The 18,332-nt window shown below is 38.5% G+C and overlaps 1 protein-coding gene across 1 annotated transcript; it reads left to right on the forward strand.

The window, feature by feature from the left end:
- The first annotated feature begins 4,252 nt into the window (after positions 1-4,252).
- On the forward strand, positions 4,253-16,784 carry LOC131854828 (protein regulator of cytokinesis 1-like). Its single transcript, XM_059205998.1, has 14 exons — positions 4,253-4,472; positions 5,595-5,794; positions 7,483-7,603; positions 7,957-8,186; positions 8,488-8,636; positions 9,379-9,546; positions 10,013-10,185; positions 10,410-10,557; positions 11,763-11,891; positions 12,802-12,941; positions 13,336-13,443; positions 14,584-14,716; positions 15,479-15,625; positions 16,136-16,784. Exons 1-14 carry the CDS (start codon positions 4,438-4,440, stop codon positions 16,565-16,567), a joined length of 2,313 nt encoding a protein of 770 aa, XP_059061981.1. The 5' UTR covers positions 4,253-4,437; the 3' UTR covers positions 16,568-16,784.
- The last annotated feature ends 1,548 nt before the right edge of the window (positions 16,785-18,332 follow it).

Below are 18,332 nucleotides of genomic sequence, written 5' to 3' on the forward strand. Positions count from 1 at the left end.
TTCATGGACGGGCTGGGGGCCGCTCTGGAGCTATACTCGGCCCGTCCAATGATGGTGATGGGGGACTTCAATGCCAAATCCACGGCATGGGGCTCCCCCATCACCGACTCTCGAGGCAGGGTCCTGGAAGACTGGGCGGCCGCGGCCGGCCTGGTGGTGTTGAACCGAGGGTCGGCCGCCACGTGCGTGAGACAGCAGGGGGAGTCGCATGTCGACGTATCCCTCTGCAGTCCAGCGATCGCACAGAGGGTGCGGAGCTGGCAGGTGTTGGATGAGGTGGAGACGCTATCCGATCATCGTTACATTCGGATAGACGTTCTCCCCTCACCCGTAGCTCCGCACCCCGGTCGCCAGGAGAGGAATGTCCCACAACTCCCCAGATGGGTGTTGAAACGTCTGAATAAAGACGTGCTGATGGAGGCTTCCATCGTCCAGGCCTGGGTTCCCATACCGGAGGGGCCTGTGGAGGTCGACGCAGAGGTGGGCTGGTTCGGTGAGGCTCTGTCGCACATTTGCGACGCGGCGATGCCCCGAGCCGGCCCTCGACCTCCTAGGCGTCAGGTGTACTGGTGGTCGGAGGAGATAGCGGCGTTGAGGGAGGAGTGCTCCGCCGCCCGCCGCCGGTACACCAGGCACCGCCGACTCAGGCGGGGCCGCGACGCCGACGAGGAAGCACAGCTGTACGAGCAGTACAAAGAGAGGAAGAAAGCTCTGCAGCTGTCCATCAGCAGGGCCAAGGAGACAGCCAGGGAAGAACTCCTGGAGACCCTGGACAGGGATCCATGGGGGCGTCCTTATAGGTTCGTCAGGGGCAAATTACGCCCCTGGGTGCCCCCCGTGGCAGAGGGTCTCCAGCCGCAGCAGTTGGAGGAGGTGTTGGAGGAGCTGTTCCCGAGACAGCCTCCCTTCACACCTCCTCCGATGATGCCGCGTGGCAGTGATGGAGAGGCCAGCGGCGTCAGCGCTGCTGCGGTTCCTGCCATCACCGTGGAGGAGTTCGCCGCGGCCGTGGATAAACTCCGGGGCAAGAATGTCGCCCCGGGTCCGGATGGAATCCACGGCCGCGTCCTGGCCTTGGCCCTAAACACCCTAGGGGACCGACTCCGGCGCTTGTTCAATGCGTGTCTGGAGTCGGGACGGTTTCCCAATCAGTGGAAAGCGGGTAGAGTGGTCCTGCTCCGCAAAGCGGAGCACCCCGCAGGTTCGGTGGTTCCCTCGGCGTTCCGCCCCATAGTGCTGTTGGACGAGATCGGCAAGCTCTTCGAGAGAATCTTGGCGGGCCGACTCGTCCAACACCTGTCTCAGGTAGGTCCCGATCTTAGCCCGAAGCAGTTCGGGTTCCGAGAGGGGCGCTCGACGATAGACGCGATCTCGCGTGTGCGCTCCCTCTCGGAAGAGGCGACGTCCCAGGGTGGGGTGTTGTTGGCGGTCTCGTTGGACATAAAGAACGCCTTCAACACCCTGCCCTTTGCGACTATTAGGGAGGCGCTGAAATACCATCGCGCGCCTCCCTACATTCGGGACGTGATCGGGGCCTATCTCGAAGACAGGTCTGTGCTATGCACGGGGCGGAACGGCGTTGTAGTGCCGAGGGACATGCAACGCGGTGTTCCACAGGGGTCGGTTCTGGGCCCGATCCTGTGGAACATCGGGTATGATTGGAACCTGCGGGGCGCCCTTATAACGGGCACTGACCTCGTGTGTTACGCGGATGACACCTTGGTCACTGCCCGGGGGCGGGACCTACTGGAGGCTACCCGCTTTGCCACGGCAAGCGTGGCGCTGGTCGTCGGCCGAATTAGAAGGCTTGGGCTCCAGGTGGCGCTGGAGAAGACCGAGGTCCTATGTTTTCATGGGCCTCGGCGTGCGCCACCTCCGGATGCCCAGCTGGTCGTCAGTGGCCAGAGGGTGGGGGTCAAGCCCTGTATTCGATACTTGGGGCTTGACCTGGACAGTCGTTGGAGCTTCCGCGCTCACTTCCGGAACCTGGTCCCTCGCCTCATGGCAGCCGCCGGCGCTCTTAGCTGGCTGCTGCCAAATGTGAGGGGCCCGGGAGAAGGTTCCCGCCGCCTATACCTCGGCGTGGTGCGGTCCATGGCCCTGTACGGGGCCCCCATCTGGGTGGGGGCCCTAGGTAGGGAAAATGTGGCCTGCCTCAACAGGCCACACAGGGTCATGGCCATACGGGCCATAAGAGGCTACCGCACCATATCCGGGGAAGCGGCGGGTCTGCTGGCGGGGTCTCCTCCGTGGGACTTGGTAGCGGAGCTCCACGCGTCAGTGTATCACTGGCGCGCGGAGCGACGTTCCAGGGGGGAGGCACCCGCTGGCCATGAAATTGGAGCGCGGAGGTCCGACTTTCGGCGGATCCTCAGGATCAGGTGGAGAGAAAGGCTGGCCAGTCCATCGGCCGGCCTGAGGACCGTCGAGGCTGTCCGTCCCATCCTCAAAAGGTGGATGAATAGGAGATGGCCACTGACGTACCGCATGACGCAGATACTGTCCGGGCACGGCTGCTTTGGGCGGTATCTGTGTCATGTGGCGAGGAAGGAGCCGACGACCGGCTGCCACGAATGCGGAGGTGTAGAGGACACGGCGCAACACACGCTGGAAATATGTCCAGCGTTTGAGAGTGAGCGCCGTGTCCTCACACGAATAGTGGGGGACGATCTCTCGCTGCCGAATTTAGTTCGGAGGATGGTCAGTAGCGAGAGATCGTGGCTGGCGGTGAGCTCCTTCTGCGAGGAAGTTATCTCGCGGAAGGAGGCGGCGGAAAGGGAGCGGGAGTCAGCTCGTCCCGCTTCCCTCCGCCGCAGAAGAGCCAGGCCTAGAGGTGGGAGCGTATCCAACTCCGTCCCCCTCTATCCCCCACTGGGGCCGGGGTGACTGCCTTGAGGGAGGCAGTCCCCCCAATCCAAAGGCCCCGGAGGTGTGCGCGTGTACCCACACGCCTCCACAATGGAGTAGGGCGAAATAGGTCGCCCTAACCACTAAACGAGATGGGGCCTGCCCTACAACATCTACAGGGCGGGCCGTCGCCGTCGGAGCTGGGGTAGAATGCACTTGCGAATCCCCTGGCTCCGGCATAGGCGCTCGTAGGTACACCGTGTGGTTTTTAGTGAGTCAAGTCTCACACACCACCTCGCCATCCCTCCGGCGAGGTGACGGTCTTTTGAAGATTTTCCACACGTTAAAAAAAAAAAAAAAAAAGGTAGTTGATTAGAAAACCTATGACCAATTACATGTAGACCTTACAGCTAAAACGATAGGTGCTATTATTCAAAGTTATCTTATGCTTAACAAGATTAGGATATGATTCAATAAGTTAATTAATTAGTAAATAAAATAATATAGGTACTATGTATATTTCCCGACTGCTATCCCAGTTAAAATTGTTAACGTTGTAGTGAACGCAACGCTTGATATGCCCAAGTTTTGCTGGGTATCTGAATTCAACGTGGAAGGTAGCTAGCTTAATGCCGCACACTATAGGTTAAAATTTAAAAAAACAATTCATTTTTTACTTTTAAGTAAATATTCCAATCCTCATTGCCCTTATACAAAAAAGTTATAAGTAAATATTTTTATCTTAAAACTGACACTTACTATTTTATGGATAGGTGTTACGGGATAAGGATAACCTAGTTGAGCTAGAACCATATATAAAATCATTATTGCCAAGAAATTTATTGTAGAAAGAAATAACTACGCAATAATTAACTGGAAGATTTATTTATTTATATAACTTCAATGCACAAAATACCAAGATAAAAGTACATATGGCGGATTTATTGATAACATGTACCAAAAAGGTTAACTAAACATGACAAATAAGCTTGTACCGAAAGAGAAATCCAGTATAAACATTCTATCTCTTTCGCAAATTGACAGACTAATCATTACCGAAATCACGGATTGTACATATTAGTCAGTTTTTAAATAAATAAATTTAATTATTTACAAACGATGATTCAACAAGAAAAAGTTTAAAACATAATTTGAAACGTTAGTGGTATAATTTTAAAGTAATTGGGTCCATCTTAATTTTTAAGACTACACTTTTAATTAAGTAAACAATCAAAAATAACTTTTATTAGGTTTAAAAATGACTATTCTAAATAATTGATACAATATAAAAATCACTTGTACTTCCTTAAATTAAAATATAGGAAAAAGTTACGTGTATAGGAACGTAGAAAATTTCAACCAATCACAGCGTAGCCGTGGGCATTTTGTTTTTAACGGACGGTAACAAATTGAATTTGAAAACGTCAAACATATTGTATCGTTCGTTGGATTTAATATGCAGTATTCCTTCGGTATATTGTGGTCATTAATTTAGTTTGTGGATGTCGTTTAGTAATATTTTATTATAATATATTGTTTATTATTACAAGGTGAGGGTGTTTGTGTATAAAATAAGAAGAAAGAGAAAAAATGATTGTCGTTTCAGAAGATGTGAACAATTTGTTGTAAGTTTTGTATTTCAAATTATTAAATTGACTCTAAACAATGCCTTAGCGTATTATTTTAGTAAGTTAAGAAAACCATTTAATTTAACTGAAAATGTAAGGTCACAGAATAAGTAAAAGTCTTGTGCCAGGGTATGCATAATTTTAGTCTTTTTTTATATATACTAATAATAATTTGTAACTACCCTGTAACGATTAATGGTATGTTATTTTATATAACGACAATATTGAGAAATTATAATAATAATAGATATTAAATATTTTTATACTTCCACAATATATTTGTATGTGAATTTTGAATAAAACATGGTAACGCCCAAAACTTTAGTCAGTTAAATAAACTTAAAAGTAAATAAGTACAAAGAAACCATAAATTAATTAAAAATTTTCACTCCATGGCAGACTTCTTTTAAAGTGTTGTGTAGCAAAGTAATTGCAATGAATAAGTATCATGAATTATTTCTGCAAACTCAACTGAGTTTTCAAATGCTATATTTGAAAACTCATGTAATCCTATTCTATCTTAACAATATGCAGCTAAACTAGACTAAAAAACTAGAGTTTCCTAGTAGTAGAATCCTGCATATTGTTAAGCCAAAAGATAATGATAAATGTTAAGTTTTTTTCTTTATGTTTGTTGGCTTCTGCCAATTTTGATTTGTGATTTCGACAATGTCACATTGGAGTTTAGTAGCTGTGTATTTTTCAATTTGCTTAGTAAGGCTTGACAATTTTGTTTGGGTTGTGATTGGTATAGAAATATTCTTTATTCAAATAAACTCAATACACACACTTTAGAATAGTCATATTTTTTATTGAAATAGAAATAATCTTTATTCAAATAAACTTAATATAAGCACTTTTGAATAGTCAAGTTTTTTTATTCTACCGCTTATTCGGAATACAGATTCATCACAAGAAGAATAAGAAAGAAACTTGTGTGTTGCTCTTTTAAATAAATATTGATTTACTTATATTTAATTATCAACAAGGATAAGGCATGGGACAATCAAAATAGAGACTGCTATGCACTTAATCTGTATTCAATCAGATAACATTGTCCGATTATTGATATTTGAATAGTATTATTGTTTCATATCTAATACTCTTGTATGTTTACAGTGATGACGTGTTACAAGAAATCAGTCAGAACATTCGTTCTATGATGAAGGAGCTGTGGCTGAATTGGTCACACTTGGGTGTGGATGATGACACCAAGTCTGAGTACATTGCTAAACTGGTGCAAATAGAGAAAGACCTTCACCGAGATGTCATCTTGGAGACCAGACAGGAGTTGAAGAACATGCAGGGTGAAGTTGACAGTTAGTAGTATCACTTAATAGTTTTTGCAATATTTTACATTATTTTTTTGAGGTAAAAGGTAGCCTATGTTTTTTTTATACTACTATGGTGGCTTATCTGATGGTAAATGGTTACCATAGCCTATGGGCGGCTGAAACACAAATGTCATGTCAATAGTCATGATGCAATCTACCTTAACATCAGGTTTTATTAAGATATGTCCAGCTATTTAGTCATTATAAGGTAACAAATAGACACTTTCAAACTTATAAATATTAGTGTGGATTATAATATAGTGGATATAAAGAAGAAAAACTTAATCATTTCATTTTATGGTAAGTTTCTGATACACAAATATAAAGTCAAATTAAAAAATTTCTGTAACATTTCTTTCAGCTATACATTACTTTATTAACATGGAGTAATGTTAGCTGAATTTTATTTTCTAATCTATACATATAAATAAAATTGGATGTCTGTGTTTTACTACATGCCTATGAATATAAATAATACATACATGAAAATAATATGTTTTACAATTTTTGTCTGTTGGTCTGTTTGTTCCGGCTAATCTCTGAAATGGCTGGACCGATTTTGATGGAACTTTTTTTTGGCAGGTAGTTGATGTAATAAGGAATAACTTGGTTAATTTTATTTTAGAAAAATAAAGTTACATTTCATGCAGATGAAGTCGAGGGAAGCTAGTAATTATATATTAAACATGAAGTTCTCTGATTAATTCTATTGGCGATGTCAAAAATATATAATAACAATATTGAATGTTTGTGTGTTATTTATTGTAACATACAGATACCCAATATTGTTAATATATTTTGTAACATATTTTTAAACTCTAGCATTCATATTCTATGTTATCAATATACATATAGTGTTAGTAATACAATTTTACCAAGCTGAAATATAATGACTAATAGTTAATATAAAATTTAAGAGATATACCTAAGAAAAAGAGTTTATATTACTATTTGCATGTTCACATTGATATTAAGTTTGTAAATGATAATAATGGTTTTGTAGGAAAAACTTTCAATTAATAGCACTGACAATATTATCTGATTACACTAAGAATTAGTGCATAACAGTTTCTATGTTGTTTATCATATTCCTCTTGTTATTGTGTAATATTTATTTAAAATAACATTAATTCAAAAGAGCAACACACAAGTTTCTTGCTCATTTTTCATGATGTGTCTGCTTTTTGAATGAGTGGTAGAGTAAAAAAATATGTCTATTCTAAAGTGCTTGTATTGAGTTTATTTGAATAAAAATTATTTCTATTTCTATTAAATCACCAACAATGAAATTCACAAGGAACTTGGCGTAATGACAGTAAAGGAGACCCTTAATTGCAAAGTACATTATAAAAAGCGACTATGTAACCACCCAAATCAACTGGCTGCTCAATTACTACAAATACTTTACCCCAAGAGACTAAAATGAAGCAACATTGTGTAATGTTTGCAGTATGCTTAAGGAGTAGATCCTCCCGCTGGGGTGGACACTCCATTCTTAGTTCCTACACCCAAAAAACCTGCTCATAGTTCTTAGACTGATTGCAGATAGGAAGAGAAAAAAAATCTATTAAATGGACAACAAGTTAAGCTTAGGTATCTGGGTACTGGAGAGTTATTAAAAAAACCTAGTATAAATATTTACATTATTACATATTTTATAACTTTCAATACAGGATTAAAGGCAGAGACAGAAGAGCTAAGCAAATGCCTTTCTGTGGACATCACAATCATGGAGCAGAAGGCCGAAGTTATGTTAGCGACTTATAAGAGAGAACTAGAGGAACAAATTGTGGGGTAAGATGAGTTATTAACTCCAGTCTCAGTCTTTGACTACTGTCCTAGCTATTTTATCGATTTAGATTTTACTTTGGTCCATTTCTTTGATGATTTCATATTGTTTAATTGAGTAACTTATGCACACTACATATTTGCGATCTCACACATCATTAGTAGGTGTACCACAAATATGAATATTTGCGTGTGCGGAAATCTGACCACGGCTACTAGAAGTCTAAAATAATTAATGTTTTTTTAAGAATAATTGTATATAAGGAATTAATAGCGTTCACATCATTTTGGTATGTTATTTTCCATTTTTCCATTTTCATAAGACATGTTTTTCAGCAGATTTTTTTTTAACATTACAGTTATAGAGAGCAAGTCGAACAACGTCGTATGAAAATGGAGAGGCTCCTTGAGTGGCAGCGTGATCTCGCTGAGAAACTTGGTGTCACTATCCAGGAATTGAAGGATGTTCCATTGCCCTCTGAAGAGGAGTTGGACAAACTTGGAGCCCACCTCGAGGTGTTGCAATCAGAGCGAGACAAGAGAGTTGAAATATTTTTAACTACACAAGTGGAGATTAAAGATATTATGGGTAAATTCTTATTTTATTATCATTGTAAAAGGACTGGTGGTGCATTAGCAGCTCCAATAATACAAATGAAGATATTATAATTACTGTAATGGCTGATTTCTTACAAGAATATAGAATTGTGTCTGATTTTGCCACCATACTACCCGAACAGAGCCGACCGCCACTTATGCATGCGTGCGGTCGGCTCTGTACGGGTTTGTCGGACACCGACAAACCCGAACAGATGGGGATCGGTCGGAGGGGCTACTTATCTGTGTAGGAACCTGCTTCGAATATAAATAAATAAATAAATTGTTTTCAGATAAACTACAAATCAAACCGCAGAACAAGTTCGAACATGTGGTCGTGAGCTCATTGTCTGTAGATTTTAAGGTGACAGACCTTAACATGGACCGCCTAGCAAAGCTCCACCAAGATCTGCAAGAGAAATATGAACAGACCAACAACAGGGTACACAATTTGTAGTTTATACTATGAGCTTTTGTTTTGTTCAAGTCACTAGTGTGTATAGTATGTGATAGAGTGGTCTTTAGAATTTTATATGTATGGCAAACAAGCTGACTGCTCACCTAATGTAAGTGGTACCATCTCTTATATACATGAACTCTACTACAACTATCACATTACCTGCCACCTCAATATCATCACTCATTAAAATTAGTTTAATGTGATTCTCTATACATATAAATATAATTGGAGTGTCTGTTTGTAATATTGAAATAACAGTTTTTCCTACATGCATATGAATATAAATACGGTACATGTACCAAAATAATATTTTTTACAATTTTTTTCTGTCTTTCTGTTTGTTCCAGCTAATCTATGAAATTACCCTGTCATGCCCCTTACCACAGGATTTCACTGCCTACTTTGCACCCTACAACTAAAACACATCATACAAAGCAAACTGTGGTACCCACACTAACTACTTTTTCAAGTCTACCTCTGGTATTGATCCATCACCCTAATAAACTTGCTTAAAGACACACCATGGAGCAATATGTGAGGCGGCTAAAATGCCATCATATCCTGCAGCTAGAAGACCGAAAATAACTCTGGATGAAGTAGAAGTTTCCAATAGGAAACCACTCTACATGACAACATCACAGAATAGATTTGCTAGTTTTGGGACTCATTGCAAATAAACTCAGAGAAAAAAAACATCTGGTATTAAATTTATTTTTTTATTCAGGTATTAGAACTCCGCGAGCGTCTTTCCAAACTATGGGATTGTCTGGAGGAAGACCAGATTTACCGGGAGAACTTCTTGCACGCCCACCCTGGGTGTCAGCCACACACAGAGGTCGCCATCAAGCAGGAGATCAAGAGATGTGATCAGATTAAGCGTCAGAAGATACAGGTATTATTTTTATTTCTTAAAAACGAACTTTGAGTAATTTTTTCTAAATAATTATAAATTACAAATTGGAGAATTTGTAACTTAAATTTTTATTCCCTCAACTTTTGAAATTGAATTGGCAAAACACATCATGCAAAAACTACAGTATAGAATAGACTATATTCATACATACATATATGTATCTGACTTAGAATAGATTCCATTTTATTTTCTGTGGAAGAAAATCAAATGGTAATGGAAAATAAAATCACCTTTGATTCTACAGTCCACTATTTAGTGCCAAGTTAACCAGAGCTCGTGTTATGAGTACTGGACGACTGATATAATACAATTCTTTTGTAATAAATTTACAAAATACATAGAAAACAATCAGATGGATACAAATCATACTCATGAATACAAATGTTTGTATCGTGCGAGGAATTGAACCGCGTCTTAAAGTAACAGTCTAATGTTTGGTTTATAGGTATTTGTGGCCAATGTTCGTACAAAGATAAAGTTGATGTGGGACAACGTGATGTATTCAACACGCGAACGGGAGGAGTTCCTGCACTACTTCCAAGATATATTCACGGAGGACACACTCACTCTGCACGAGCTGTACCTTGAGAAGATTACTAAATACTACAATGATAACAAGTGAGTTTTTTGTTTTGCTTGTGGGAAGTCCGCCACGGAGGCCAACCCTCTCCTGGAGTAATCTTATTAATATTATAAATTCGAAAGTTTGTGAGTATGGATGGACGTTTGTTACTCTTTCACGCAAAAACTATTGAACGAATTTTGATCCATATTATCAATTAACAAAATACTGTAATTTAATAATGTTTGCGCAGTCTACATATAACAGAAAATATTTTCAGGCACATCTTTGAGCTGGTGATGACTCGCAAGAATCTTTGGCTGAAGATGACAGAACTGGAGGCGCGGGCGTCTGAGCCGGGACGATATCATAACCGCGGCGGGCAGCTCCTCAAAGAAGAGAAGGAGAGGAAGACCATCGCTAACAATGTCAGTATTATAAATACTAGCCCTGCTTCTCACGGGTGTGCCATGCATTACATTCCTTTCTAATCACTCTGTCTATTGCTGAAAACTGCATTAAAATCAGCTGCGCAGTTTAAAAGATATAAGCGAACAGACAGCGGAAACAATTTCATTTTATATTATTTAAAGATAGTACATGTATTATATACCTATTATATATATAGTACATATATTATATAAACATTCCTCTTGAATCACTATCTATTGTTAAAAATTGTATTAAAATCCATTGTGTTATTTAAAAGAAGTAAGTGAACAGACAGCAGACGTGACTTTATTTTATACTATGTAAAGAAATGTTCTTTGATCCCTGTGGTCTAGAAGGAAAATAAGGGAGCGTGCTAGTTTTTAACACACTCCCTTATTTCTTTTTTTTTGTTCTAAGTCTATACTTCCAAGCTAGAGCAGTCGACTTTAAATTTTATCATTTAATTCAGGATTACAAAACCAAAATATATTTTAACCATCACAAGGTATAGATTATTTCGATATTTTTAAATGTCTATAATTATGAAATACATAAGAGTAGTCTTTTTACTTTTTTGTGAGTAAATTTTTCTGATAATTGTCTTGACTTAGCTTGTTACTCGGTTCTGGCTTGTCTTCGACTTCTAGAACAACCTTTTGAATTGGTTTGGAATTGGTATTTGTAACGTAACTCCTAGTTAGCTAATATTTTTCTCTTCTATGTATTGGATTGAAAAAAAATTTTGGTAATAGTTAGCTAATATTTTTCTCGTCTATGTGTTGAATTGAAAAAAAACCTTGGTATTAGTTAGCTAATATTTTCCTCTTCTATGTGTTGGATTGAAAAAAAAACCTTGGTAATAGTTAGCTAATATTTTCCTCTTCTATGTGTTGGATTGAAAAAAAAACCTTGGTAATAGTTAGCTAATATTTTTCTCTTGTATGTGTTGGATTGAAAAAAACTTTGGTAATAGTTAGCTAATATTTTCCTCTTCTATGTGTTGGATTGAAAAAAAAACCTTGGTAATAGTTAGCTAATATTTTCCTCTTCTATGTGTTGGATTGAAAAAAAAACCTTGGTAATAGTTAGCTAATATTTTCCTCTTCTATGTGTTGGATTGAAAAAAAAACCTTGGTAATAGTTAGCTAATATTTTTCTCTTCTATGTGTGGGATTGAAAAAATTATATGTATTGTTTACAGTTGCCGAAGATTGAAGCACAGCTGCGAGAACTGGTGGCGCAATACGAGGCGGACACTGGCAATGTATTTACAATTGAGGGCAAACCACTGTTGCAACTTATTGAGGAGGAATGGAAAACCAGAAAAGCGGTGAGTTGATAGTTTATTGACATTTTTTCTGCTCTTATCACTACGACTGATTTAATCTTATTGTATATTTATATTTGACCCAAAAAATTAGTTCTGGTTGGTAGTTTGTATTCACACGTTTCGACTTGTAAATGTAAACTTACAAGGATTATTTAAAAGAGCAAGAAACACACAAGTATCTTGCTCGTTCTTTTTGGGATGAGACAACTTTCCGAACGAGTGGTAGATAAAAAACAAATTGTTATGACTATTCAAAAGTGCTTCAATTAAGTTTATTTGAATAAATGATTTTCTATTCTATTTTTGTATTAACAAAATTTATGAGCACAGATATTTATTTGTTAAAGTCACATCATAAAATCAATCAAAACGATTTTTTTGCGATGTGTGAAATTTCACGTCAATAAAGGAGTGTAGAATGCTAATATATTTTTTTAATTATTTAAAACAGTTAATGAAAGAACCATTAAACACTATCATGTATTTGACATGCACACACATATATTTTGTTTATCAGTCTGTGGGTCAAATTGAGAATAGATTAATATTGTTTGTGTTTAATATTATTTGTGAATGATTTCTTGTGAACTTACTGAATGTTAAATTAATTATAGTTGAATTCTGAGCACTGGGCTACCACTAGTAATTTAAATAATGTATAATGAGAGTAATGGTTTCTTTTCCCGGACTACTCTAATGTATTTCGCCGCAGCTGGCCTCTACAGCTTCTAAATCTACGGAAAGACTCAGCAGACTTTTGCCTGAAGGATACGACTTTAGTCTGAAAACACTGCTAGAGGTTCGAACCTCGGCTCACGCTGTAATATCGATCCCTGCTTGAATTGGTCGGAGGAGCCATCGGGGGCGTCGGTGTGATGTGTAGTGTGTAAATGATGGTGTTATTCGACAGGAGCGGCATAACAAAGTGTCTGCTCGGCGCGCGGTGGCGGCGCAGACTCCGACCACGCCGCTGCTGCGGTCGCTGGCCACCTCCCCGCTCGGGAAGAGAGACCGCACCGCCGCTGGGTTCTCCACCGCCGACAGGCACAGGTAACTACACCACAACACTTAACATTCACTACTTTATGGATGTAGCTCGCAATAGGTACAGGTACCCTACTAAGCTTATCATTGACTACCTTACGGATATAGCTCACAACCGGTACAGCTACCCTACTACTTGTCGACGCCGTGACACTAATATTCACTACCTTACTGATATAGTCCGCAACTAGTACAGGTAACCTACCTACACCACAACACTAGCATTGAGTACCTTACATATATGTCTCACAACTGGTACAGCTACCCTACTATAAAGCGCATCACCGGCACGGTCTACTACTCATCACTGCTATACATACTCTATCCCTATCCCCATATATACAACTTACCACCTGTACACTAAATAATGTCGTAATAAATTTGAACGGTCGAATTGTAGGCTCCCATCGAAGCGCCAGCTGATCACCGGCAGTGCTACCAAAGCGGTCACAACTATCGGCAACAATCTGTCAGCACTCAAGAGATCAGCCATATCTACTGTTAAAAGGTAAATTATAATGTATGTAATAGATAAATTATTCCATGTTACGCACCGTTCAAGTATTACGTAAGCACTATGGGGGATGGGGAGATCTTTACTTTGCTTATTTTGGATGATATGGGGGGTAGGAGAGTATATGATACAGTAATGATGATTATGTCATCGATAGGCATTTACTTTTTTACCCGAAATGCAACCCTCACATTGTCTTTGCTAAAAAAACAATTCATTCATTGAAAAATGTTTACGTAAGCATGGGGGGGGGAGGTAAGAGCTTTGCTTACTTTTGCTGACAAGGGGTTGGGGGGGGGGGGGGGGTAAATAATAGTAATAAATCTGCTTTCGCAATACTTGAAAGGCCCCTTATGGATAATAATAGAATGGTGCATCTGTCTGCTGTAACGGTTTACGCTGGCGGGGCACCACTGATAAGATAACTATGTAGTCAGCTCTGCCTGCCCATCGTGGCGCGGGCAATGTGTAAAATCAACTTGGTGAATGTACCCTACATTTAAAGAAAAAAGCCTATTTGTTCTCATTACTTACAAATTTTTTGTGCCTTATATTGATTAATAAAATAAACATTGTATGAATGTTGTGGTTGAAGAAATATTAGCAATAAATTAATCTCTCAATTATTGTTATTATTATTATAAAAAAATAATTTTGCTTTAAAAGTACTTACTTGATTTTAAGAATTGATTAACACATAGAAAGCTACTATATTACCAAGTGAAAAGGTTTATATTACTTAAAAATGGAGATAACACCAATATATGTTCGTGTGAAGATGGATCAAAGAACTAGAGATCCCATACTTTTCTATGTAGTTCTAGAAACATTGTACATTCCTTTATTTCAGTGCTCGTTTGTGATATGAAGCGAGAAATATTGAAACAAAGCCGAGGCAAGTTTGCTTATGTAATAAACTTAGTGAATCATTATCCCAAGTTATTGATGACAATTTATTCGGCCAATTTCACTCCGGTATCACGTATCTTTGAAATAGTAATAGAATTACTAAAATCGTTGCAGTGGTACGGGAGTTCATTTCCCACAGGATACAATTTATTAGATTTTTCTTTCTTTATAATATAAATGAATGAAAACAGGATTGAGTTATTCAATAGTTATCAATTGTTATAGGCGAATAAGCGGACGTTTGGCGGCTCGAGTAGTGGCGGAAGGTAAAGTGGATCACTCCAAGAGGAAACTGGACTTTGGAGATTTGAAGAAAACTCCTAAAGTCAACGGCAGCATACTGAAACATAAGCGCACTGTAAGTTGTCTATAATAGATTTTTTCATTTAGTAATGTATCAACAACTTACGCATTAAAACTCATAATTTTATAGACTCAGTTACAATAAAACTTGTACAAATGAATTATTATTAATTCTATGCGCAGATATCACTTGATAACAGTATACTTGCAAGTAAATAATATCATTTTTTTTTATCTTCATTCATGTAGGTCTATTACAGACTCTTATGATATGTCAAATCTACCGTCAGTTCGGAATGATATCGAGATGAGAAGAACTGACAAGAAACTCAGCTCGTATTTTTTTCAAATAATAGTGGATTGTGGATTTACATATAATATAATATCTCTGGACAATCCCACAGCGCCATCTATTTATTTATACCATCGGATCGAACGGCGGTCTAGCGTTTTTAGCACACCGCCTTATGACTTCCTATGTTCGCGATTTCGATTCCTCAAACATTTGTATTCATGAGTATAACTATTTGTATCGGTCTGGGAGTTTTCTATGTATAATATTTATACATTTACGATAAAAATTATGTATTTGTATCAGTTATCTAAGACCATACTTAAGATATATATTGGAATTTCACTACCAAATCTCGACCTTCAGACCGGAATAAGACTTACAAAGCAATTTAGAAATTGAGAGATTGATACTACCTACGCATACAATTTTGTACAAAACGTAACTCCATGAATACATGACTAAGTAGTCAATAGTATGTTTGTATTTTATTTAAGTATGTGGTAAAAATAAAACGATTTACAGTCAGGTGGAAAGCGTCGCAGCGCGGGCCGACGTTCGATGAACGGTACGTCTAACTCGGGCTCCACGGTCGCCTCGCGAGACGACGCAGAACGACCCAAGGACCCCCTCATGGAGACCACCATGCTCACCACCTACACAGACTTCAAGGTGAGACAAATTTACTAAAAACTTGTATCCTGCGATTACATCTGCATGAAATACGATACACAATGTACTATGTTCTAATGTATAATATTAATTATCTGAAATATAAACAAATATTTCATACTCAGAAGGCCTCGGTGATCTAACAGTTAAGCATACCGCTTTGTTTACAATGATCGCAGGTTCCGTTCCTCGTACGCTATAAATATTTGTATTCATGAGTATGATTGTTTGTGTCGACCTGGGTGTTATCTATGTATTTACAAGAAAAATGTATCTATAATTTTATATCAGTTGTTTAGTACCCAAAACAAGCTGTGCTTAACGTGAGATTATATGGCGGTGTGTGAATTGTCCAGAGATACTTTTATACTAAAACCTTTATACATACACATTGTACCAGAATGAGGCATCAATTTTCTAAGTAATTACTATAACTTTGTCTGCTTGAGACACAATAGTTTCATGTTTCTCATGGATATCAAAATCACGTAACATTATTCTTTTTTCTAGGAGGGCATAAACGAACGGCAAATAAGCCGTAGTTCGATGGCTACAGCCACCGGCCAACTCAACATGATCCCACCGACCATAGTCTGCACCACTATCGAGGAGAAAAATACGCCGACCACCCCAAAAAAAACTCCGCGAACGAAAACACCCCTCACGCCAAAAGTGGGTAAAGAGAACATACAACACCTCAATCCAGCTATTACACCCAAGAACAATTTACTCAATACACCATCCAGACTCACTCGGTCGGCTCTCAAACTCAATAACGGTGGTTTCGCGACCCCACGAACACCTCTTAATGCCAACAAAATTAATTTGCAACGTCAAAATACGGGTACATCTCTAGCTCTCAAAACTACACCTAACGCACTCAGCCGGTCCCAATCGCACACGCATTTAGTACGAGCGAAAAATTTACCGCCTCTCATATAAATATAATTTAATCTATATATACACACATTTCAATATTCTATGTTTGATTCGCGGAACTGTTTTATATTTGATTCAGAATTAATTTTGAATCATTCTGTGCTAGAATTAGGCTTGCAACACTTGCTTGTTAGTAGTCGTTATTCGTCTGCTTTTATTATATTCTACAGAATAAGAAATAGCTCTGTAATATATTTTGTTATAGTAAGTAATAAATTAATAAAATAATCGATCCCCTCTCCAATAGATCCCCCGTCCAATTCAAACGGGGATCGAAATTACGACGATCTGAGCCGAGGTTCGAACCTAGCGGTGCCCTCAGACTAAAGTTGTATCCTTCAGGCGGGAGTTGGCCCTCATCTGCTCAATTAGTACTTTCGCAGGTTTAGTGCGCCATCTGCACTCGCCTGCACCCTATGGTACGGTGAAGTTGTAAAGCCCAGCTGCAGCAAACAGCATTAGAGTATTCCAAAAATAAAAACTCCGTCCGAACACTTTTGCCTAATATTCAGATATTCGGTCAGGCAGCTCGCTGAGTAATCGGTATTCGGCGTATGGCAGAATATACTACTCGTTGCAAACCTAGTATGAATCTAATTATGATTTTACAAGTATAAAATTGAAATGTGTGTAATTTGTGATATAATTTAATGACAATAATAGTAATATAGATTTTCTTTTATTGATTATCAATTGTAAATGAGCGCTTGACAATTTTATATTAATTTTAATTCAGTCTTTTAGAAATTGCATTATTCTTCTCGTTCATAAATACGAGGATGGTTGTCTCTAACTATGCTGTGTAGAGCATATCTATTTTCGCCGAATGGTCTCGATAGTAGAATTTTATGAATCCTCTCTAATGTACCCGCTATAGTTCAGCATATTATTAATTCCTTCGTCAACAGTTGTTGTAGTTCTTAACAATTATTTCATCATAGCTAGATATGTGGGTATAATTGAAGACTTAACTACAATGATTGATCAAATTGAATCGATGTCAAATGATACTATCATCATAAGGTATGATGAAACGAACTTCATTTTACATATATATTAATTAAATATATATAATTAAAAATGTACGATTCGATAACAGGACAAATAAAATTGAATATAAAACATGTTATCTATTCGATACAAAATTATATTATGATACGAGATAAATACAAAAATATTATAATATAAAACTTATCTATGGTTTGTTCGGCGAGAATAGGTATGCTTTCATTTAAAAAATCATTAATATGTAAATAATATTCGTTACTTTGCTACATATAACTGGCTTCAACTTTTTTTTTATATTTTTTTTTAGCTCGTCTGTGTGTGTGTGGGCCGTGATTTATATTTTGTCTTCTATAGAATATGTAGAGCGGAACGATAGATTTATGTTGACATTAAGATGTGTTTTTGTTTTTTATACTATTTTTTTTATTCGCAATTAATATTTTCCGAATCGTTATTGTACATTTGAATTTCTCGTTTGTGGTGTATTTTTATAGGATCTGAACTGTTTATAGATTATGTTATTATTTAATAGTATTTTGATTAATTCTTAGTTTCTAAGTCCGATTTTAAATTAGTTTTTAATAATATTTTAACATAATTATGCTGACTTTTTATTTCTGAATGACTATAAGTGTTAAAAACAACGTTAGTCGTGAAGGGTTGCCAACCTAAAGCAGTTAGCCTCTTACATTATTAAAAAAATGTGATTAAATCTTGTACATTAACTCAATTTGGCTCTTTATTCTCGTACATCATAAAA

This window comes from Achroia grisella, unplaced genomic scaffold (genome assembly GCF_030625045.1).
Source record: "Achroia grisella isolate CSIRO2021 unplaced genomic scaffold, CSIRO_AGI_Agris_v1 utg1062, whole genome shotgun sequence".
Classification (NCBI taxonomy): domain Eukaryota; kingdom Metazoa; phylum Arthropoda; class Insecta; order Lepidoptera; family Pyralidae; genus Achroia; species Achroia grisella.

Coding starts and splice junctions, on each gene's coding strand:
- LOC131854828 (XM_059205998.1), top strand. CDS start 4,438: ATGATTGTCGTTTCAGAAGATGTGAACAATTTGTT. Junction 5,795..7,482: donor CATGCAGGGTGAAGTTGACA/GTTAGTAGTATC, acceptor CTTTCAATACAG/GATTAAAGGCAGAGACAGAA. Junction 7,604..7,956: donor CTAGAGGAACAAATTGTGGG/GTAAGATGAGTT, acceptor TTAACATTACAG/TTATAGAGAGCAAGTCGAAC.